Source organism: Lathamus discolor, chromosome 3 (genome assembly GCF_037157495.1).
Source record: "Lathamus discolor isolate bLatDis1 chromosome 3, bLatDis1.hap1, whole genome shotgun sequence".
In the NCBI taxonomy this organism is placed as follows: Eukaryota; Metazoa; Chordata; class Aves; order Psittaciformes; family Psittacidae; genus Lathamus; species Lathamus discolor.
Genome location: NC_088886.1, coordinates 90,945,807 through 90,970,963, shown reverse-complemented (window position 1 = coordinate 90,970,963; position 25,157 = coordinate 90,945,807). Strand labels below are relative to the sequence as shown.

Genomic DNA, 25,157 nt, shown 5'->3' with positions numbered 1-25,157 from the left:
GATAGTGGGTCCTCGCACCTTTGTAATGCTTTGGAAGTAAGGTAATATTATGTTCCTTTGCACAGGCTGTTAGGCAATCAACACTATAGGAATAAAATGTTTGCTTCCTGGTCCTGCATGGGATGGGAGAACACTGGCATTTGGTGTAGGTCCCCTCACCACCTCTTTGGCTACCCCTGACAGACTGGTGGCATGGTCACTCCTCAAAAGCTCTTGGGCCACCTTGCTGAGCTATACGTGCACTGCAAGAGAAGGATGGATGTACTAGAAGGCCCTCACAAATACAGGAGAGGGAGGTTGACACCACAGTGAGGCGAGCATCATGAGAACTCTCCTGAGTCTGCTGCGTAGATGTGGACAGGGTACTGTGACCTGAAAAGGTCTTCTGAACTGCTTGGCAGCAGTCATGTAGAGCAGAGGAGTTATTGCCATTGTTTCCAGAGTTCAGAGAATGAATGCATTTCAGTGTCCGGCTGCTGTGTAACTAAAGTTAGCTGCACTGGGCTAAATGGGCTGGGATGAGTTGGAATGGGCTGGACAGGGCTAAACTGGGCTGGGCTGCGCTGGGCTGGGCTGAACTGGTCCAAACTGTGCTGTGCTGGGCTACATTGGTCTGAACTGAGCTAAACCGGACTTAGCTGGGCTAAACTTGGCTAAACAGTGCTGGGTTTCTCTGGGCTTAACTGGGGTTTCTTTTTCTTGCTTTCCAAGCAGATCATTGTTAAAATCAGATGTTTCTGAGTGATCATTCCAAAGGTGGGAATCCTGTTGGGCTGAATGGCTGGTTTGGCTCGGCGGGGGGGGGGGTGTGGGGTGTGTGTGTGTGTGGAATGGGATGGGATGGGGGAGGGGTGGTGTAGGCAGAAGGCTCCCAGATGTCAGAAGAATATTCTTTGAAACTCAGATTTGCCAGAACAGAATACTCTTATTCAGCAATTCCAAAATTAAAGAGCCCCCCATCATCCAAAGCCTGAATTCCATTAAATACAAAATCCTCTCCCAGCAATGCCGCTGCGATGGTTCTGGGACTTGCTATGAGAAGCGCCAGGCTCTGCTGGCTGCTGGTACACGGTAGCCAGGGCGTGAGCTCCTCTTGCCATTGGAGACTGCGACACTGGGCGGCTGCGGGGAACACGAGTGCCTCTGGCGGGAGGGATGGGGGGGGACACGGTCCCCGCTGCATCCCGGCCCGCCGCGACTCCCTGCCTCCTGCTGCCGGGCTGTCCCAGACCCCCTGGTGCCCCGGTTCCTCGGTTCTACCCCATGCCGGGCCGAGCCGGGCCGGGCCGGGCCGTGCCCGGCTGTGCCGTAAAACTTCTGTCCCTGCCCATGGCAGGGGTTGGAACTGGGTGATCTTAAGGTCCTTTTCAACACAAACCATTCTATGATTCTAAAGGAACAGAAATAATTTAATAGGTACTACAACTTCTTTTCACACTAAGATTTCATTTTTCAGGGAGTAGTAGTGAGAATATATCAAATTGTTGACCCTTTGCAAGCAGGCTTCAACATAAATTAATTGTTGTGTAAAAAAAAAATGAATTTAATGTTTACAGTGCAATTTGTCACTGAAATGGAGGCTCAATTAGAGTCTCAATGATTTACTAAAGACATTTTAAACATAATGTCCAAACAATGCTACATAAATTAAACATGATGTAATTGAGTGTAACACTAAGTGGCTCATCACTGTTGATTCATGTGGAAATCAAGGAAATTTTACTGATCATTATGCATTCATTCAGTATTAATGTAGATGCCATATGTGCTTTCATAGGGGTTCTACTGTTACTCAGCATTCATTAAGTTTTAATGTACCATTAAAAAGGCATCAAAAGACCCATCTAAAACTACTGCCACAAAGGTAGCTCATTTAAAGAGAGTTAAAGAAACATTTCACTTTAACATTGCAATACAAAATAAGTTGATAATGAATCAGCAGAAATAGTTCAGGAGAAAACACTGTGTTTGATTGCAAGCCAGACTAGAAATATTTGATTGCAAGCCAGACTAGAAATATTTGAACTAAAGGCAATACGTTCTCACTGTTCTAGATTTCTGGACAGCTACTTTTTTTGTAGACAGAACTGCTCATCGAACAAGTACATGGTCTCTATTCAACTGATGCTTTACAGTAGTGTTCAGCACAGTTATTGACTATAGTGCAAATATGACTTTAAAAAGGGGGAGAGGGAGTATGAATTATGGCCAGACTGCCTACTGCATTCAGTTTTGCGGGTGGGAATCAATGGGGGATCGGAAAACCACAGCAGTGTAGTAACTTGCCCACAGCTTCTCTTTTCCTGCTAGGTCTGGTGTACTAGTAAAATGTTTTTCCAGGGATGAACTCTATCATATCTTGAGTATTAAATTGCTGTAGCTCCTTCAACTCAGGGCATACTTTTATTTAGAGACGGGTATCAAGGCCCTAAGCACATCTTCCCTCCTCTTGTGGGTTTTGCTCCCTCAGGTCAAGGCCAGGCATTGCAGCTGGTGACCTTGGGAGGGGATGTTCAGACAGCTCAATGACACTGTAGACAGGGCTGTCCCCTTCCTGGGGAGCTGCTTTTGATTGGAGGCTCTAATGCTTTGTCCCTACTTGGGCTGCAGTTCCTGTTGAATCCGTGCTTGTGTCTGGCCATGGAAATGCTGGTCTGCACCTAGAGCCATAGACATTTCCTCCTCACTATGAACTTGTCTGGTAATCTGGAGTCATGGCTGAGCTTGGCAGCTGCCGCCAGGCTTGACCTGCTCCCTCATTCTGGGGTGGTGGGACAGGGTCCTCCTGAGCAGGGTTCCCTGTGTTACCATGCTGGGTTCTGACTTGCCATCTGTTTGGCTTAGCCAGGGTTTTTGTTGTTGTTGTTGTTGTTGTTAAGCTTCTTCATTCTCATCTCACTGTTGGAAATGTGTTATATTTATGCCTTCATAACTTCCTGGGAAAACTGCTAGTGGATGAATTAAGAGAGGTTAGATGACCTACTCTAGTCAAACATAGTGTGTTGGCAATGGATTTCAATTGAAAATCCTATCAGAAAAATGGATTGAAATTTCACATGTAAAGGTGGCACATTTTTGCTGCCAAAGGAATCTTATTATTTTAATTTGAAGCTAATGACTAACTATCACAGTAAACTGAGCAACCTCTGTATCATATCCTCAGGTTTTTAAACTCTGTTGTTCACTGGCCAGAGAACTGAAAAGATCATCTGTGAATCAGGTGATCACATCCGTAAATAAACAGGACTTAGCAAGCTTCTAGTCAGCTGGACATTTAGTACTTCAGAAGTACACACTTCTCTCAGACTCCTGATCTTGCACAAAAGATGGGTGCATCCTGCAGGTGACTCACTATGGCAAATAGCTGCAAAAGGAGACACATTTGAAGAATAAATGTGGCTAAGAGAAAAATCCTCTTCCTAAGATATTGAGAGAAGTAAGCCATGCTCAGACCTACATCTTTGTTTTGACAAACCTTGATGACATCTAACAGATAAAAACAGCAAAAGCATACAAGCCTCAAATGCCCATGGTACAACCCCTTATGTTATGTAAAGACATGAGTGGCATAGAGAGCATGAATGGGGATTGATGAGTTAATTCTTCCACCAAAAGAATTGAAGAGGATAAAATTAAGCTAGCAAGCAGAAGTTCACAACAAACAAAAAAAAAAAAAAGATGGCTCTTCAGACAGTGTGTCATTAAGGCAAGGAACTCCTTGTCACACAGTACTGTCTCACTGCTCAAAGTTTACAGGAGTTGAAAGAATGAGAAACCGAGTTCTTGAACAAGACTATTTAAGACTTAAATATATAGAAATCATCTTCACTTAGGCATTTTCAGAGCTAAAAACTGTTGAAGGTTGAGCATACCTAGGGGCTCTGTTACTTTGTGTGTCTTATAATCTCATGTTTTTCACTAGGCATGAATTTTTGATCATTGTCAAAAGCCAGGTAACAGGCTAAATGAACCTTCAGCTTGACCTAGTACAGCCATTCTTCTATTATGTTCTATTGCTGGAACAGACTAATGCTTGAAGATACAATGATTAATCACTTGCCTTGGTGTAACAACTGTTTTTGTGTTCAAACGTGGTTATGTCATCCTGATCAGTCTTCCATTTTTTACACTAAAGCAACCCCATTCCTTTAATCTTTCTTGACATGTTTTCTAAAGGTCTTATAACTCTTGTTTTATTCTCTTTTTCACCCAAATTGCCTTTCACCTTTAGATTATCAATCTAAAGAGTCAAAATTCAATCTAAAATATCTGCTGCTTTTAGCTGTGGGTTTGTGCCTTTGTTTTGCTTTTTCTTTTTGCTTTCTGAAACAAAACTGTTCCAGTTTGATGTCTGCTATGCTGTTTACTCCACTGATAATCAGGCAACTTACATTTCACATCACCACCAAATTATGTTTTTAAATTAATATAATAGTTGCACAAAAAGAGACTCACCTACTTTCTTTTCCTGACAACATGGTCTAGCAGACCCTTCCTACCTCTCTTTTCAGCCTTTTATCTTTAGTGGGCACCAAAGAATATGCCTTTTACATTTACTGAACTTCCAAGCATGCCCGATAGCCTAGAAGTAATTTTTTTTCTTCAAATCTTGAAAATTCTCAGTTTTAAAAAAAGTATTAATAGCAGAAACAGTTTCTCATGATCACTTCTGGTAGGACGCTCTTACACAGCTCACACTAGAGTTCTGTAGAGCTCTTTTACGCAGAGTTACCATACAAACAGCTACACAAACTGTAATGTTCTCTTCGCACCCCGTGGTCATCTTGGTGAAGGGAAACTTGGGTAAACAGTGTTCTCATCGCTCTGGAGGTTAAAACATGCCAGATCTAAGAGCTGCTTGACTGCCTGCCTGTTGGCTGTCTCCCAGCAGACCTTCTGACCATTCAAGAATTAACCCAAGCAGTATTGCAGCTTTTAGGAAGCGTTAGCAGTATACCAGACCTTGAAAGTGAGGAACTTAACTGCAGCTGCCTGCGTGCCCAGTCCTCTACAATTTAAAAAGGAAGTCTTCTGTAATCCACTTCTTCATCCTCTTTGTTTCATTTAGGTGCTGGAGTTTAGAATTCCAGCAGCTTGGCATACATACATAAGAACTTACTTGCTTGGTACATGCACTTTGTAGCTGCAGGTGTCCCCCAATATGATCTCCATTTGCGTGGCCAAATGCACTTCAGTCTGCAGAACACAAGTGCTTCATTAGCTTTTAGCATTTGACGAAATAGAATAGCATCTGTTGATGGGATCCACCTCGCTGGTCACCAAGGTGATCAATCGCAGCTCTCCATTCCTTCGTCCATCTCCCTGTTTAGTTTGAGTGGTTCATTTAGAAAACTGCAATCAGCTTAACTATTTTAAAGATAATTTGCACTGTCGTTTCGACAATTCAGAGCTATATAAAGCCTTAAGAAACTGTGAAATAAATTCACTTGTCCTTGCTTTACCACTTCAGAGTAAGTGTGACTGTAGCCATCATGTCTTAGTTCTCACCACAGATAGGGGAAGAAAAAAAGTAAAACCCCCAAACCAAAACAATCCCAAAACCAAAACCCAAGAGAGTAAACAAATGGGCAGACACATGCATGTAGGTAAATTATGAAGTTCTGTCCAACTATAGTTTATTATTATCTTTTTTTCAACTCTTTTTTTCAGCTAGAAATATATTAACCATTAGTAAGTACACTAGTGGTTAATGTACTCCAGCAGTAGTACACCAAGTACACTAGTACTCGCAGATAGCTACTGTTGGTCAGATTTATTCAACAGCTGTTGTAACTGCAGGTTCTGTGGACTCAATTCTCCCCCTTGCCCTGAGCTGATCACATGCTTCAATGGCTTTACTCCTCTGGATATTCACTATCACATAGGCAAGCCATTTGTTAACATTCTCATTCTTTTAAGTACTGTGTCACTTTTGAAGACTTCCCCATAGATACTGTATTTTAGTGTGGTGCTCCTGTGCCGGCTATGATGGTGTCAAATATTACAGGCTAAGCAAGGTCAGACCTGCTTCATACTGAGAAGAAAGACTTTAAACATGTGTCATTACCCTCTGTGTGGTACAGGAGAGGGTGCTGCATTATTTGTAGCCAGCATTTTGCTTTCTGACTTACTGTATTACAGATTGGTAAACAGTACTAGAAAACACTACTTCATTTAAATTTGCTTGTATATGAAAAACAGGACACAAAAGGAAGACTAAGAGCTCTATTCAGTCACTAGACATGACAAAGTCAGTTCTGTAGAGACAGCAACATATGTGCTCCAGCCATACTGTATTTTAAGTAACTACATTCTTTGTTCCCAACTTTGCTTTGACACTTGCAAAAGACTGTTCTACGACACTTTAATGCTGCAGTCTACATCTGACTGATCAGAGCAGAACAATTATTCACAGACTTCAGTTTCAGTATTTCAGATAATTTTAATCCTCATTTGAACACAACCTGTCAGCTGGTAGACTTCTTTAAAGTACTCACATAACCTGATGGTTTGTCTTTTTAGTTAAACCTCACTATTAATAATACATCACTATTTTCTAGTGTTTTACCCTCCCTGTTTCTATATCAGCTTACTTCAATATTAACAATTTTTTTCTGATGTGCATATTGAAGGAGTACTCTTTTTTCCTGTTATTGCCTGTAGGAATTCAGGTATCTGATTCCCACATGAAAATAAGGTTTGTGACCATGTAACCCTATTCAGGGTTAGATATACTACATAACCTTAAGCAGTAATCTCTGCATCAAGCCTGTAATCTGTGATCAAGTTAAATCTCAATCCACATTCAGAATGTAAATAATGACTAAACCTAAGTTTCTGTGAGAAGTTGCTTTAATGATTAATTAATTTCTTTTGTATTAGTAATGTTGACTTCCTTATACAAGTTACAGAGCAGCACTTATTCTCGCATTAGTGTCAGCAGCACATGATGTTCTCATTCATAAATTAGAGCAGGCTTGAATTTACATCTTGAAAATTACTGAAGACAGTTGTAAAGGAGACATGACTACTAAAACAGGAACAGCTTAATATTTCAAGAATCACTGACATGGAATAGGCATCCTCAGGTGCGGTTGTAGTCCATTTAATAAGGGAATGCCTATAATCAAATAACTGTATACCTTGACAGTATTTCATTAATACAGTGAATAGGTCCACCTATTTCTATATGGTTAAACTTCTGGGGATCCTTCACACTTAAAGATGTGCAACTGTTAAAAAACTTCAACATTTATTCAACATTTAAGTTCAATATGAAATTCGGATAAAAAAAAAAAAAAATCCAAGGTGAGACAAAACTATAAGAAGGTGATGCCCCATAGCTTTGACATTCTCTGAGCAACAGCAGAAGCAAAGCCCCCTATACTGAAAATTGCTCTGTTTTTAAAGTTTAACTTGAAACTTTGAAGACTGATGTAATATTTAATGAGCATTTCTTGGCACACTGCAAATTCTTCTCTTCACAATAAACTGAGATGTAGGAGACTTTTACAGATTTACAGTTCATATAACCTGATGCAACTAGATACCACAGCTGCATAAAAATACAGACAAATCATAAAATTAAATCTGAAAGTGTTTGATAGCTACATAAAGACTTCTGAATATTCCACAGGGTGATCAATCTCATATTTTTTGCTACAATACTTAATTCATACATGGCACATAGCTAGATATACTATGAAGAATCACGCCAATCAAATGAAACCAAAGATTAAGGATCTGAATCTCAGGTGTTTCAGTTTATTCTCTCCAATGGAAGGAGCAAAGGAATGGTCCATCAGCAAGTTGTGGTTTTTTCCTGTAGGAGTTCAACTACATGAATCATGAAGGTTCCCCTCCCTCATCCCAACCTCCCCCGCCTCTTGACACTCACTTTTTACTAAGAGTAGGGTTACTATTAATGCAAATAACAAAACAATGCTGCCTTACATTTCATACACATTCATCTATTTCAACAGTTTCTCTAAGGTGTATTCAAGTGACTAAGGAGGAACCTAAATTAACTTTTCACCCTATCCCTAAACTCCTTATTTTAAGCATCGTTTGGGAACACTCATGCACTGATGGAAACTAATACTTTCGAAATCACCAAGCAGATAATTTGTTGACACAGAAGACAGTAGTTCTTCACATGCAGCAGCTGATACCAACAAAACAGCTACTAAAAATACACTCACCATACAGTCACAAACTGGTAAATATCAGTGGCATTTGTGTATAATCACCTTGGCTGTAGTGTGTTATTGGTACAAGACTGTTCTCAAAGTTTAAGTTCACAGATGAGTTAGTGACTTACATCCAAATCCAACTCTCTTGGATTCTTTTTGTCCATGGAGTTGTAGCTATTTCTGCTGGAGATGATACAGCCCTTGTTATTTCCAGGCCCTATATATATATATATATATGCACAATCATTCTGAAATAACAATTACCAGTAGATGTAGTTGAAATTTCCTAGTAGTTTTAGTGTCCTTTTCAGATGCAGTTGTTTCTCCTTTCCCAATGCCAAAAGATTTTCTTTCACTACTATTTAGAAATGTGGAACAATACCTGTCCTGCACAGGATTGCATTTTCATCATTGTACTAATTACATGGATGGGGATCACAAGCTATGAGGCTTTCAAAGTTAAGCTTTTAATTTCTGGCTTGTATGCACATATTCCAAAATGGTACAACATCTTGTAGAACCCTGAAGCCAAAAGAGAAAACATAACATGAAAGGTCGGGGGAGAAGCAGCACTCCCAAGACACTAATGAAGAATACGAAATTCACTCAACATCTTCCATGGGCAGCAAGTGAAGTAAATTTCTCAACAATTTGCCTGTAGAAGATTACTCCTTTGTGCGTTAAACCAGGGAGGAGCAGAAGTATGCTTCCGTTGGTCCTCACATATGGTCATTCTCCACATCAAGAACTTCTTTTTCTATACCTCATTCCCTCTTCTTCCCCCTCCCTAGAATTTTATTCTCTTAAGTGTCTTGAACGATTTAGGAATAACTAAGTCCATTAACAGTTTTAGTGGTCTTTCCAGGGTGATGGAGGAAGTGGGGAAAGCAAGGGTTCACCTACTCTTTCACTTAAACAGTAGCTGCTGTACTGTTACGTGAATGTGAGGTTTGATACAACTAAAGGGAGAAAACTATGTGTCACTTCCAAATCTTCACCTTGAAGACATATAAACACTGAAAAGGTGTTAAGTGCTTGCGTTAACAAGCAGGAACTGTTGACAAAAAATAATGCAACTTTATGTACAATACACTGTGATAGATTCTTGACACACAGTTTCCGTGTTAGTTACCATGTCACATAGCTCTTACAAGAAGGTAAACCAAAATGAAGTCTTTTTAACAAATGTAGTTAACTGTTACTTGCAAATTTCATGTCATTTAACAAGGACACCTTCCCTCTCACAAAGCTACCGAATCGCAAATTTTAAAGGAAAAAAAATTCCAGCTTACCTGTGATTTTCAACTGGTTTGTATCAAATGATCCACAATAAAAGGCTGTGAAGCATTTCCATTGATATTGCTACAGCTTTGCTTTACCATCACAATAGACTTTGTAAGAAATCTGTCTATAACAAGTGATGTTACAGATTCAGCTATGCAGTCAGCAGTCAAGCACTAACAGAATGTCAGATTCAGAACCTCAGACCATTCACAGCACCCAGAAACAGTTGTCATGCCTGTGAAGACGGCAGCTCCAGTCCAAACACACTATTTTGACTTCAGCCTCACATTCTGCTAACATGGACATAGACAAATTAAAACACATTTTCCCTTCTGCAAAGAGCTCTGTTTGCTTTGCTACCAATTTAGTCATTTACGGTTACTCTTCAATCTAGTTATAGTTGTCCAATACCAGATAGAGGCACTCTGGCCAGGCATTCAAGGATGTACACCCTACTGCTCAACAGCATATTTGCTTTGTTTCTAGTTAACAGAATTTTTTCAACCTTCTAAGCAACTGTGGTTTAAAATAGGATTCTAAGCAACTCCAACTGAAAATGTTTGCTTTGGCTGGTAACAGACGCCTGCACAATCTTAAAATTAAAAGCATTAGCTGCTCTCATGTTACATTCTGATCCTTAGTACGTGTGACCTTGTGTCTCTTGGTCCACATCTATTCATTTTCATGTGTTCCTTAATGATGTTCATGTTGTATGTTACAATATGCTACAATCACAAGTAGCTGGGAAAAAAAATAGGGCAGTGATTACTAAACATATGTCCCAAAAATGGAGACATCCAGTGGCTTAACATCTTTCAGCTGCAAGTATAAGAGCTCCTGCCTTGGCCTTAAAACTTCTAGTCACAAGAATATTTCCAAATATTACAGGGTGATGCTCTCCCAGCAAAACTGCTCCTTTCTCCATGTACATCTGTAGTTTTGATTTTATTCTCCTGGGTAGAATAAATAAAAATCGTAACTAACAAGATCATTTTTACTCTTTTTTACTAGCCCTCCTTTACTTATAAAGTCCTGGAATCTGAACTAGATCACGATTCCACTGTGCTACATGGATTTCTAACGTTTCTTCAAAGAACTCGTGACAGTTAAATCATAGCACACTTTTATTTGGGTCTGATGTTTTGTCTGCACAATTACACTGACATTTCATTTGCTGCAATATCCTGATTTCCTAAACATTATGGCTGCCATTCAAAAGCAGCAAGGGGATTGTAAGTGCTGTGGCATAACTAGTTGTGTTCTGTTGGAAGGCATCCATGATACAGGTTGCCTAAATTATAAGTATTCTCATGCCCCTAAAAGAGTCTGTTTTCTCTGCATGTACATCTACAACAAAAAAAGTACTGCTAGCTTAGGTTTTCAGTTGCTAAAAACACTTACTTCTTACTCAAGCAGAAGTGTTTTCTTGTTTGAACAACAAATAAACATGTCAAGTTCATCAACAAGTTTTTCTGGTAGAATTTAATAAAAGAGTATAAGAAAAAATTAGTCTCTAGATATACAATAGCAAGATTTAAAAATGTCTTACAATATACGTTTGAAGAAGAGGGAAAGTTTTGCTAAACAATATTGCCAGCTAGTAACAGTAAATCTCGTTGAAGAGTTTCACAGTACTATGGTGTGTGTAGACATTTCAGTTAATTATCAAGCAAGTTCAGTTACACAGACAAGAAACCCTAGAATTCAAGCAAGGTATTTTAGTTTTAATCGCTGTTACATAAGTCTATATTTGCCTTCAGGAATTCACATAAAAGGGCAATGTACTTTTAACATATGGGACTAAGGAACACACAGTATTACAGTTTCGTAGTCAAACCCGAAGAAAACAACAATGAAGGATGAGTATTTGAACTTTCTCCCAAGCCAGAATAACTGGACTTTACCAATTTGGTTGAAATAGTGAAATGCTATATAGACTTTTATTACCACAGATGGAGATTATGTTAGTTTTATGAAATAACTTTAGTCGCCTTGGCAGGCAATACCAAGGTTTGAGAAAAAACATGTAACCCCTTCCCACCCAAAGTACAAACAAGGAGATTCCTTTCACAGTGCAACCTCTTCATGGCAGTTACAAATCATCATGTTGTACAGGAATGCTTGAAACACAGGCTTCAAATATCACAATGAACCCAGACGCTAGAATCCAGCGAGTTACAATTTTCAAGTCTGTCACTCAAGACACAGTGAACTCTAGAATGTAAACCCCAGTTAGGAACTAGAAAAAACCCTACCTCTTCTATGTCACCATTTTCAAGTGAAAGATGAAACATCCGTTTGCAATCAAGACCCTGAAACAGACCTTTGGAACTACCATGTGGGTCCCGCCGCCCTTGGAATTAGCCCTTGATCAGAGGCAAGAACAAGGAGGAGAAAGAAGTGATAATAATATATACTGTCAAGGGACTAAAATATTGGAGAGAAAACAGGAGAGAGAACATCAGTGAACAAAAGTTCATCAGTTCTCTTTGTGAATTTTTATTTACTAAAACGTTCCTTGAAGGGTTTCAGCATTAAATTAACACTGTTATTTGTAATCAGTATCAGAAAAGTAATGAGACCTCTTAGAGATTATTGCACAAAAAACCTGGCAGCAAACCATTAATAACCCTTTGAAATGCACATATAGATCAGTTTCTGAAACTGAGTTACAGAATGTCTTTAAAGTACAAAATAAATATATTGTTAAAGAATAGAAACTAAATACAATTACTTTTATTTAAATCAAGTCCAGCAGAAAATATTTCAATATGGCAAATACCCCAGCACTTGCTGCATGCATCCATAATCTAGCCATTTCATCATGAGTGTGATCATATTTTCATCCCCTCCCCAAAATGTATAACCTTGACAAGTAATGCAAAATAGATAAAATATACCATGAAGCCTTTTCTTTTAATGTATATTCCCATTTTGGTATTTAATGCTTAATCTATAAATAGATGCTCTCAGACACAAGAATGCTTTGTAAATGTGTTATTGTGCTGTTTTAAGATTAAAATATTTTACATTAATAAGTCCAAAGCAGTTCATACTTTAGTCATACTTCCAGCAAAAAAAAAAAAATTCTTCTATTTTATTAAGTATCAAAACTGGAATTTGCATTTTATCAGTGACTATATGCTGATGACTACTTCAATACAGATCTAGTTCATAGTAAGTATTGCTTATTTGAGTACTAGGTAAATACTATATACAGGTACTCAAAGAGTAGATGAGAAACATCATGTAGTGCTATTGTTAAGAAAAGTTCTTAAGTAGTACAAAAATGTCCAATAATTTATATCCTGATTTTTATTTTTTTTTGTGCTACCAGGAAAAAATTAAAGGAGATTAAACCCCCCCCCCCAAAACAACAGACTACTTATACCAACTACTCTCAGCTGAAGAAACAAACCCATCTCCTCTTTAAACAGAAAAAGTATTGCATATATTTAAGATTTTCTACTAATTGCAAATTTAATTTAACAAAGTAATATAGAGGCAGCATGTGGTAGATTTAAATTCATACAATCTGTTAAAGTAATACACAATTGAAAATTAATGATCTAAAATCCTTAGGATCCTTTAAATCTGTAATTTCAGCATAGTGCTACATATTGTTTGTCTTAAAGGCTAAAATTAGGAATTTTTGATTCTCATGTTAACATAAGCAAAGCTCATCTGCACCTTCTCTTAAATGTTTTTAGCAGCATAGTCAGCTTTATAAAGAGAAAAAGGCAAAATATTACCATAATTTACATATTCTAATAATCTTTCCAAGGCATTAAAGAACCCAGTTTGAAATTTCTATTACAATTGACAAAAATATATTAATATATACTTGCATTTACACTTTCAAAATTTTGTAGTTAATATTAAGTTGGCCTATGAAGCAATAGTAAAGTGCAAAATATTTGGTATAGTATCTAGTGATTAACTTTCGCTTCTGTGGAATACAAATGAGTAAGCCTGGCTCTTCCATTGACAGATATGGTGTTTGATGGAGGACCAACCTGGAGGCAGGGGGGAAAAAAAGAGGGGGGAAAAAAGTAAATAAATATTAACCTAACTTTTCAGGTTCTTCTCTCTGTTGTATTTTACACAGTATTACTTCAAGGAAACAAACACTGTTACTTCAGTTAGCATTTTTCTCATTGCAATGAAAGACCTTTTATAGGATTTCTGAACAAAGCACATATGCTATTGAAGTAGAAATAAATTACTTAAAACGTATTTTATCCTCTCTAAAAAAATCTGTGTAAAGCTATTAAAAATACACATTTTTCTAGTCCTTCTCCAGACCTGATTGCAAAGAAATGTTTGAAAAAACATCACTAAACACTTTTATTAAATATTCAATAGAATGCGACACTTACAACTAACACTCCTTTATACCATGGTAATGTTTCTTTTATCAGGATCTCATGGTTTAAGGAACAAACTATACAGATTTGAGAATACATAGCAAAGATCTGATTTTTAGGGGAGCTGCATAAATCAGCAACTCCAACTGGAGCTACTGTGAGCTGTGAGTACTCCACAGCCATAGGAACCACATACCGCAGCAGACACATTACTAAATACAATGAGAACACTCTGAAGAGAAAAAATGGTTAAAAAGAAACCTCACTTGACCCATTTTAGGTTAGTAATTACTGAGGACCCTATTGAAAAGGCCAGCAACACAAAAGGCTACAGATCTCAGCATTGCATATTCACAACATATTAAGTAAAACGGGGGGGGGGGGGGGGGGGGGGGGAAGAAAGAATTTGGTTCATCATGCCAGCATTTTATTTTTTAATGATTCTCTCACAGAGCTAAAGAAAGGGTGAGTATGGTAAGAGGCAAAAAAAGAAGTATGCACCTGACAGACCTCTTTCACAATTCAAATGGATCAGTTATACTCCCTTAGTGCAGCATGATAGTGGCAGCTATAAAGTAAATGCATTTAAAAGATCCTTTCAATATTGGAAATCACTTTCGGGTGCTAATAAGTTATTGTTACAAAATGCTTCATCTCTCTGTCCTACTACTGCCAGTTCTCCATGTTAAACATCAAATGAGACCACGTTTTCATAGGATTTGCCATAGGCAAAAAAACCCTCTCTTTTTGACGTCAGACATACCTGTACTAGGTATGTCTGCAGAAAAGAATTAATAACCACTTAATGAAGTTTTTCGTTGCTTTCTTTCTAGTAGAAATAGACTTCTTGAATTGGAAAAGCACGTTATGAATTTAATATTGTAGTTATAAGCTACATTGCAGCAGCCATGCAGAAGCATAGCTGCCATGGAATCATAAAAGAAAGTTCACACACAATGCAAAATAAATAAAGTTCAGTATTATTCAAAATGTAATTACGCACCTGAGGTGGGGGTGGGGGACCCCACCTTAATAAAAACATTCAAACTAAATCCAAATGGTATTTCTGGTAGAACTATAGATACAGTTGAAGTCTAAGAAACTCTGAGCAATACAGTACTTTCTTAACCTTACCCTGTTTTTAAAATGGCTGTGGTTAGTGAAATGTAGTTAGAAGTATTACTACGGTGTGTTATGTATCACTTGTACTGACTTTCAGGTCAAAAACTACTAGAGCATGCTTGTAAACCTTTCTGAGAAACTGAATCTTCCCATTCAGGGTAGAAATGATGGGAGGTCTACAAGCCTCAGAGAGGCTGTTGTAGTGCCACAATGAAACAAAACCATACGTATGAAATAGATTGCTCCATTATTTGACCATCCATTGAGAGATTTTGACCCTAGAGAGTCAAAGACTTCCGTAAGACCAAAAAAAACCCACCAACCCTCACATCCACCCACCATGTATCATTTGTTTCTTTCAAGTGGGAAAGGGAAGAGAAACAAAAACTACTGACTTCGTTTAACCTTCTGCAATGAGAAATTCTCAATACAGAAGGCAAAACACAAATGCCAGTCAAGAAAGGTGTGTGTGACTATCATTAAACTGTCTGGTTACAAATTTAAAAGAACACAGATTTCTAAAGAGTGTAATGTTTTAACCAATGTGAGAAGCATAGGTGAATTTTAGGTGACAGAAAAGAGAAAAATTAAGCCACAATTTTAACCTGAGGGGTTGGGGGAAGATGGTCCTACCAGGACTGTCGATAAAACATTGAGAAGTATCTTACTAATGATACCAAACAGCAGTAGGAGACCTGAAGTACATTTAAGAAGAATTAAGGACCTGATAGAGTCTAATAAAAAATACAGTTTTCAGAACTTTTCTGTGTTATCTGCCTACATAAGATTACAGCTACTTCAGGTCTAAGGCGAAGCATGTGCCTAAAACTGTACCACTTCAAACCATACAAACACCAGTAATTGAATATGCTCCTGATTTTATGAAAGAGATACTTGATCGATAACTTAAGAGATTTCTAATTAATTTCAGGAAGATTTCTAATTGGATTTGTACTGTTTGAAAATACGGACATAAAATGCTTTGTGTGTGCATTCACCAGTTAATTCTGCAAAACTAAACTCTCTTCCCCCACCTCCCTTTGTATTTTTAAGAGACCTCCTGACAGCACTCTGTGCTAAAGCTAACTGCTTCTCGTGTCAGGCATTAATATGGCAATTTGAAGGAAGGTCCATGAATTCATTGTTATGGATGCAATGATGAAAACTCACCCTTTTCAATTTGGCAGCAGCTTCTCCAGAGCGGATTGCAGCCAGCAAGCTCTGGTGGACCTGTTCTGGGTCAGAGCGCTGGAATGTCATCACGGTTTGTCTCCTAGTGACAGGGGGTGGATGGTCAGTGGAAGCACCTGACTGTGCCTGACTCTTCTGCTCACTATTCACATTGCTGTTTTTCTATAAAGGGAGGAAGTGGGAGGAAAAACAAAAAAACCTTTAATCTCAATTATTCATAAATGGCAAACTAACTCATCCTGGCACAAGGTTGTGCATCAAACTGCCACCATTCTAGCGTTTCATTCACAATTTCAGGGATAAGCCTCATTTCCACTATAGCATAGAATTTCCCCATCAGATAATTATGCCAGCAAAATTGTACACCCCATTCAAGTGTGTGCATGTGCCATGATCACCTGAAGCCAAACTGATCACATTACTCAGAATTATATTTAAGAAGAAGGGAATGCTAATTATGGCCAGAAACTGTTATTTCCAGTAATCCGAATGAGGTTGTTTTCACTTTAAGATTCCCGTATTCCCGTATTTGAATATGATGCTGTGCTACTGCTAGACTACTACAAGTGATTACACTGTATTAATACAATACTTTCTGATCATGGAGCAGTTCAGACTATCTTCTAGACTAGTCACACTAGATGACAGTCGAACAACAGTAGAAATAAAGCTTACCTTATCCATTACACTATTTTGTGACTCCCCTGTTATGGTCTGCAAGGAAGGGGTTTGCACTTGAGGCACAGAGGTAGCTGATAACTCAGCTGCCGAAGCAGCAGAGGAGAGTTCAACAGGAAATTCCTCTCTTGGTGCCTGGCTAGTGATCGTACGCGTCTTATTGAATGATTGCGACCTTCTGACTGCGGAGGAGACAGCAAGAGCAAAAGGGGATGGTCTCGAACTGGAGTATGGCTTTGGAACTGCAAAAGTTCTTAGAGTTCTTAGGTTCAACGGTGCTGGTGGACAAGAGGGGAAAGTTGAAGGTTTATTGCTTTTAACAGAAGAAACAGAGGATTCAATTTTTTTCCCATCATCATTTTCTTCATCTGCTGGAGGAGAGGGAGTACTTGTCTTGTGTAAAGGTGAAGCTGGATCAGTTGATGAGATTTTTTTCCCCATCTCTGTATTCTTAGCTTCATTTTGAATGGAATTAGGAGCACAAATGGTACTTCTGGCAATTGCAGATGTCACATACTGACTTGAAGCTCTTCGCTGCATCTGTAGATAAAAAGAACTAGGCTTTGTTGTAGGACTTAATGCATTTGACTTATTCTGTGTCTCAGAAGAAGCATTTGTATTATCCAAGCTTAGCATCAGTGGGACATGGTGTTTGGAAGACTCTATTTCTGTCCGACTGCTCACGGTAGTGACCTCAGCTCCAGACACCACAGCATGTTCAGAAATGCTGTTTGCTTTGTGCAGCAGATCATTTGCTGCTGCAGGTGCATTTTGTGAACCAACCTGTAAATGACCCACACTTTTTGGAAGACGAGGAATTTCAGCCTGCACTATGAATTCTTTGGGGTCTTCATGTTTTAGAGAGTTTTCCGAAGTAGCTGCCTCTTGATCCTTATGATCTGGTGGAATTTCTGATTCCCAGCTCTTCATTATTTCTAAGGATTTTGGAGGAACTATTTTATAAGTAGTCATCCCAATTTTTGGTATGTAATCCCTTGTAATTTCATTAGCAGGCTTGGGTTTAGGTTTGGCATCCTGTCTATAAAGAGGGTGACCTTTTATAGGAGAGTCATCTGAAGTTTTTGCTGTTGTTTCTGGTGAAGCAAAATTACTGCCATTTATACAAATGTGACTCTGATCTTTAATGGGAATTACTTTTTCATGGGTAGCTTCTTGTCTCTCAAGATTTTGTTCTGTTGAATTATCTTCATCCCCTTGCATTCCATGAACCACTTGAAGAAGGGGGCTATTTGCATCTCTACTGTGTTGAGGGACCAGTCCTCTGAATGTGGATGATTCACAACCCTGAGGAACAATAATTTCTTTCTGTGTAGTCCTTCCCAAATTGCTATCCAACAGACCTGTCTGGATTGCAACATCCTGAGTTTTTACTGTGTCCAAGCTGGTTTGATGTGTTTTCTCATCTTGCCTTTCTGGAATCATTTGAGGATAATTCCTATGACTCACAGAGATGTCATTTTTACATGTCTGGCAGTTTGATAGTCTGTCAACTTCGAGCTTGTTATTTTCTCTGAAATCTACCATTTTCATTTCAGCTGACTGAAGTTCTTTAGCTTCTTCTGTTGTTGGAAAGAGTTCTGTATCACTGTGGTCTTTAAGAGAGATTCCAAAATCAATACAATTGCCCAAAAAATTCAAACTTCCCCCTTACATCATGAAGCCCCGCATCCAGTGTATTTAGGGTACAAGGACTGGCACCTCACTGATATTAAAGTTTTCCTTAACACTTACTTTTAAAGGCTATTTAAAGATATCTTTGACTAATAGTGCCAAATAATAGTATTCCAACTAGAGTATTCTTCTTTAATTATCAGGCAACTGGTGCCATGCATCAACTTGATAGAAAAATCTATCCTAGAATAATTTAAAAAGTGCTAAATGAATTTCAGTTGTTTATATGGGCATCAGTGACTCAAGAGCTCAAGGACTATTCAATATTAAGTTAGATGCGATTTTTATTTAGTTCCACACTTCCGTGGCTTCTGTCCTTTAGTTTGAACATTAAAAATGTTATTTGTCAACTACTGTACAAGGGACCAATTTGAAAACACATGGACAAAAGCAATTCTCTAGCTCTATTTTTCCAACTGTTTATAGCAGGTATGAAAATTCAATTCTTTACTCCCGGGTTAAACACATAGCCCTCTCCAAAATACTGGAATGTTTGGATCAAATTGGTTTGAATACAATATTCAAAGGAAAAATACATTCTTGAGGAATAATCATATTTTGAGGGAAAAAAAATCTTGTTTTAAGTACGCTATAAAATGGCAGTTAAAACTTGTATCATATAAACAGGACTCGTGCAGTATGCTATGATTTATAAACAGAGATGTGCTGAACATAAAAGACTACAGAAGGCCTAATATATATAAATCTGAAAATCAGTGTCACAAAAGGGAAAAATAAATTAGTAAGCTCACTAAATCCACAGAAAAATTTATGATCCATTAGATGCACAGGACGTCGTCATTTCTTTTCAAATCAGCATGTCACTTTGTTCTATTTCTGTTTGAAAATACTTGCATTTCCATGCAGAAAAATCACACTAACTTTGTAAACGCAGAACAACTGATTGCTTCTCCTTCCCCGCTGCAGTGCCCATGTCACACCATGTGGCAGGACAATCTTTGTGTCCAGCCTTCCCTCCCCTCAGCACTGCTCCACTCACAGTGCCCTACAACAGTACAATGAAACTCTGAGTACTGCTATAATAAAAAATTATTAAAAACAAAACCCCTGCAAAATCAAAACTGCCGTCAATTCTTGTCACCTCATCGCAGAGAGGATACACTGCAGCTAGAGAGAGTACGAAGAAAATAATCTGATGATAGCATTTCAGGAGTTGATTGATTTGTCATTTTTCTCAAAGGAATAGAAAAGCTCTCTTCAACCTTACTCTGAAGTACTAAAAATGAGTGGGAGCTACTCACCATCAGTTTTATTTTGATCCAAAATTCTAAGCTTCCTGTCTTTTTCAAACGCAGCTTGCTCACTGCTTATCGTAGTCTGTAGTCCTCTGCAAAGCACAACAGTACACTAAATATGCTGGTATCATTCATTCCAGTAAACACAAGTAACGGTGCAAGAGAACTGGCAATATTCTCCAAACACAGATGGACAAAATAGAATCATTCTGCCAAACACTGGAGTACTCAAGAGAATAGATCTTTTTTTTAAACAAGAGGAAATGCTGCTATGATATTTTACCAAAATTCAGCTTCACTCTCTTCTGTGTAAGCAGATGATTGATTTCCTTTTCTCTCCTCCCCCTCCATTTGTTTATTTGTGCAGCTTGAACAAGCCCCTTTCCAGAAACAACTAAGTTTCAGTGAAGCCACAACAGTTTATCATTCACATAACAGTAGCGTTCTATGAAGTGTTTTATAACATTTCCTTGACTTTGTCCCCAACACAATCTACAGGAAGCCGTATGAGATGCTGACTGCATATGAACACATGAACTCTGCAGCACAGACTTTTCAAAATAGTAACGAAAAATTGTCTGTCCCTTTCAAGAAATTCCTTGAGAGCAACAAAGAAACATGCATCTAACATACTACTTGCTTACTAAACGTTTTGCAAATGCATACAATTTATGTCCTTAGATCATGGTGGGCAAGAGAACTGCACAAATGCTGAATAAACTCTTCATCTCTTTTGGAGGAAATTAAGTCCTTTCCTTAAAAGGATAAATGAAAAAGGCAAAAATATTTAAAATTTCTCTTTAAAAATATTATTATTAGAACTTCAAGCTTACATCTTTGTTATTTTTATTTTCCGTAGTTACAAATACTGGCATTATGAAGATTCCAGTTCATTTGCCACATCAAATGTGTTAGCTGTCAGGAGCTAGTGACTTGAACTAAAACATGTGTTTTGAATCATTTGAGTGTAAAAATCCCTCAATAACCACCCATCCTCGTGTTGCTTGTACAGTCCAAAATATACTGCAAGTGTCCAATAAACCACTAAACAGGAGCACAGACTCTCAAAATTATTGTTATAAGAAAGTTAAATCTCAGTCCTGCACTCTGTACTCTTGCTTATCTCACAGCTGAGGGACTGAACTACAAGTTCTTACAACAGTTGAGCTGTAGGTTTTTTGTTTGTTTTGTTTGTTTGTTTTTTAAAAAAGGGGGGGAGGGGAGGAAACCACAGAATACCCCAGAGTACCATTATAGAATATATAGTGGTTTTGACTGGGCTATTACACATATCTGTGGTTTGATTAAAAAACACTTCTTCAAAGTAACTAGATCTTTTACATAAGATCTGACTTATCAAAAGGGTTCCAGAAACAGAATGTCAGAGAAATACTAGCCCTCATTCTGGAATCCCCATGATATTTCAGGAAAGAAAGGATTGCCAAACTCTAAAGTTAGAGGGCAGTGCATGCTGGATGATACCAGGATGATAGGCCATGAAAAGCTATCGCAAGTCAGTAGGGGGAAAAAAAGAAACATTCCTTGGCCAATTGGCCACACCAACCCATTAACACAGTAACACTGGACTTATAATTTGCAAGTTCAAGAAAACTTAAAACCAACTCTTGGCTGATCCTCCTCCTTGTAGATCCCCACAGAGCAGACACACCCAAGCAACTGGCACAGTATTTGTCAGGACAGAGCACCAAAGATTTTTGCAAAGCCCCATTTGGCCTTGGACTGACAAAAAAGACCCTTTAAATACAAGTCAAAGTTCTCCCCACTACTTTGAAAGTTCTTGGCTACCAGGGCAGTCATTTTGGCTTCAGTGCAATAATTCAAATAGTTCTTTCAATTTAATTTGGGAACAGTAGCCAGTTTAGTTGCCCCAGGGAACAGAGAAATAGTGAATTACAGTAACACAATGGGACTTCTCTGGACAATCAACATTTATTTCAAGCAGGCTCTAACTCATGTTGGAAACCTGCTGAGTCAGGTAGTTTAACAAACATGCTGAAGGGCAAAGGTACAGCATCATCAGAAGGGGAAAAAAAGCTGTTAAGGAAACTAATGTGTTTATTCTTTAAAAGGGCAGAATTAGCTTGTTTTCCTGAGAGCAGATGGATTGAGACAGGTCAAGACAACTGGCTAACACAGAAGCAAAAGACAGAAGAAAAATTCAAACCAAACCAAACATGAAAGCAATAGACAACTGTGCCCATAAGAACAGAAGTGGCCGATCTACCTGTTTTTCCCCAACTGCAAAAATGAATTTGTAAATTTTCATGTAACTAATCAATCCAGGTTTTTTTGGTAGCACTCTGCTCTAGTAAATAAGTTGGGTATTTCAGAGCCAGGTTCAGCCTTACTGGGGTCCAGTTGTTTGAGTAGTTATGAAAGGAAGGCTTCAACTGAATAGCCTGCAGAACACTTCTTTGTCATTTTTGTTGAAAAACTACATGAATTACTGTGTACAGAAGAGTGCTACAAATGAAAGTTAAGCATATTTAGCTCATTCTTCTCTCACAATCCTCTGTTCTGTGCTCCACAATGAAACAGCACTCTACTTTTTTTTGCCTCCCCCATTCCCTCCCTAATGCTCCTTTCTTTGTCACAAAACGTACTTACTTGCCATCTGTGCTCATATTTTCTTGTTTTTCTTCCTTGGAGCTTTGTGAGTTGTCTACAGAAACACTGCCAGGAGCTGGAGCTGATGAAGCAGGACCATTTTTTTCAGTTTCCAGTGGTACCTCAGCAGAGCTGAAGGCTGCAGTAACCTCTCCTATCCTGGGAGAGGCATTTGTACTTTCACTGTCCTCTCTCTGTTGCACACTCCTCTCTTCCCTTTCATCAATTTCTTCTAAGCTGTATTCTGGGCTCCTTACACCTACACTCAGAAAGGAAAAAGAAAAAAAAGAGAAAAAAGCCAACAAAATATGAAACCACCCACAGCTCGCAATGCACGGTAGAGATACAAAGGGGCTGGGGAAGTTCACCTAAACAGTTTGAAGAAGAATAACTGAGACTTCTTTTTATAATTCGAGTAAAATAAATAAGTAAACCAAACTAATTCAGAGGTTTAACACCACAGTATTTTCTGGTTCCTTCCAATTCTCTCTTTTTACATGTGAGAATACACTCACCGCCATGCTAGTGTCCATCTGTTTCTGAATCTGAAACTACAACATTTTCCTGTTTAACTCAAGCACGGGATTAGAAGAGATCAAAATATATTTAATCCCAAATTTCATGGAGGCAGACAGTTTATTTTACCCAGACTTCTAAATACTTCCATTAGGTCTCTAGTGAGGTTTAACATGCACGGTTCCTTCATACCAGAGCAGGTATGTCAGAGAACTAAAAAGCAAACTGAATCTCAGCTTTGCCTACAGTTTGAATAAGTTTGATGATCGCTATCAAAAATTTCCCATAATTATCCAATTTAAAACATAGTTGGAAGTGTCTTGTGCAGTTCCCTGTGCTACAGTAGAAATGAACAAAAAAAGAACATAGAAAAGTGTGAAACCACAAAAAAAACCCAGATTTTTTTCATCTACAGCATAGTTAAACTAAAAGATTCAGCTACTGGATTAGCACACACGGAATTCAGCATACCTGAAGTTAAATTGATAAATCCACCTATTTTAATTTCCAGAGGAATTAACCATCTCTAGCTTTTCTTCCCCGACAGTAATCTTCCTACGAGATGATGATTCACATTTTTCAAATATTAATAAAGTAGACCATACAATTGACCTCTTGGCTTTGCAACCTGCATTCTATAACACACAGAAGATAGTAATTCCATCTATAAAGTGCAATATGGTGCCATGGAAGGCACCAACTGAGCCATACAAACAGTGCACCTTGCCTGACCTGACCAGGGTATTCCTGTCAGCTTTGCATAAACCAGTACGTGTCAGGGACAAGCCCTGCACTTCAGCAATTAGGTTTCAGTCTTTTCTTCTTTGTACCACTAAATTTCCAAGTGTAAACCAAGACTACCAATGAAAACAAAACAGCGGCTTAATAGCAAGCAATACTGGAAAGCAGCAGATCCTAGAGGATAGAAAATCTTAGACTGACTTTTTTTTTTGCACAGACTGGTGTGCTACAGTGCTTCCAGTACTTCTAGAAAAGTACACTTATAGAAATATAATAAAGGACTGTATATATTGGAGAAAGTGTCCATATAGAACCTGATTTTTCCAATAGGGACATTAGTTAAGAGCTCGATAATACCAAAGTTACTCATCCACAGGTACAGGGCAACTACAAAAGCCAAATTTTTTACTACTTAATTGTAGTTTTTTGTTTTGCACTCCTCTAAGACTCCTTAAGAATTTGCTATTAGAAAGGACATTCTCCTCCTTTCCACCTGCCCTCTTCCACTGCCAAATCTTGAGGTAGAGAAAAGTCATGCCAACAGCTTTATACTCTGGGAGATGATTTTAGTAATAGAAGTATGATTTTATGTGTGCAAAGATAAATATATGTCACAAGGCACAAAGAAAGCATAACAGAACGTGGGCAAACAACGCACTTGCTTTGACTGTCCCACAGCCCATAACCAGGTCTCAAGAACACTATCTTGTTCACCAGTGAGAGCTATTATGCCATAGGCCTTCACTATCACCAGCAACAGAAACAACAACTAAGTACCTTCGGTCTAAATACTCTGTGGAAGCCTGAATTATGCAACAAAGCACAGCCAGGACTCTGACAAAACAAATGGAAGCATTCTGGAGTTGCTGTGGCTTTGTGCCCAGGCACTGCTGTCATCTCTTTCCTCTGGGGAGAAGTGTAACAAAGACTGAGTTGTATCTGTATTGGTGGGATGGAAACTTAGCTTGGGCTGGCAGTAGACATTCCTGCTATGTGAAAGTCTGTCCTTTGCTGAGCTAGGAACACTTCCAAGCTTTGGAGGACTAACCTGACTGCAAGCGTGTAACACCAAACAAAACCAACCCTCACAGTTTCCCTAGAATATTGTACCTCATTTATCAGCAGAAAATCAGCCTGGACTTGAGTTAATTTCAGTTACTGGACACCATTCCAGACCTGGGCCACTACTGTTACAGCAGAATAAAGTCTGAATGCATTTGATACATATACAATGTTTAGCAATTTACATCATGCAGTTAACTCCCCAGAGGAACAGTTCAGATTTCATGACTTGCTTCCAAACACTCAGAGTTTTATATGCAACATATCACTTCAAAGTACTTATGCCAATACTGACTACATGCTGTTGCCTTATTGCTTATATGCTTTATATGTAAATCCATATACAATATAAATTCCAGTTTTGCCTGTGTATAATTTATTCTTTATGAACATTAGTCATTGATTTTTAATTAGCCCTAAAAGAACAC

At 38.4% G+C, this 25,157-nt stretch overlaps 1 protein-coding gene and 1 long non-coding RNA gene across 8 annotated transcripts in view; both read right to left on the bottom strand.

The window, feature by feature from the left end:
• Positions 1-897: 897 nt before the first annotated feature.
• LOC136009979 (uncharacterized) lies at positions 898-10,380 on the bottom strand. Its single transcript, XR_010610717.1, has 3 exons — positions 9,485-10,380; positions 5,120-5,322; positions 898-1,122 (listed from the first exon to the last, which is right to left on the bottom strand). It is a non-coding gene; the product is annotated as an uncharacterized LOC136009979 (long non-coding RNA).
• A 563-nt stretch (positions 10,381-10,943) lies between these two features.
• Positions 10,944-25,157, bottom strand: part of COBLL1 (cordon-bleu WH2 repeat protein like 1) — an 86,197-nt gene continuing 71,983 nt past the window's right edge. For all 7 annotated transcript variants that reach the window (XM_065670533.1, XM_065670535.1, XM_065670536.1 and 4 more), the window contains exons 9-13: positions 22,411-22,669; positions 19,789-19,874; positions 16,832-18,447; positions 16,136-16,318; positions 10,944-13,492 (exon numbers count right to left, since the gene is read on the bottom strand). In XM_065670533.1, coding sequence (XP_065526605.1) covers positions 13,406-13,492; positions 16,136-16,318; positions 16,832-18,447; positions 19,789-19,874; positions 22,411-22,669 — 2,231 coding nt within the window. In that variant the 3' untranslated portion in view covers positions 10,944-13,405. The remainder of the gene's footprint in view (positions 13,493-16,135; positions 16,319-16,831; positions 18,448-19,788; positions 19,875-22,410; positions 22,670-25,157) is intronic.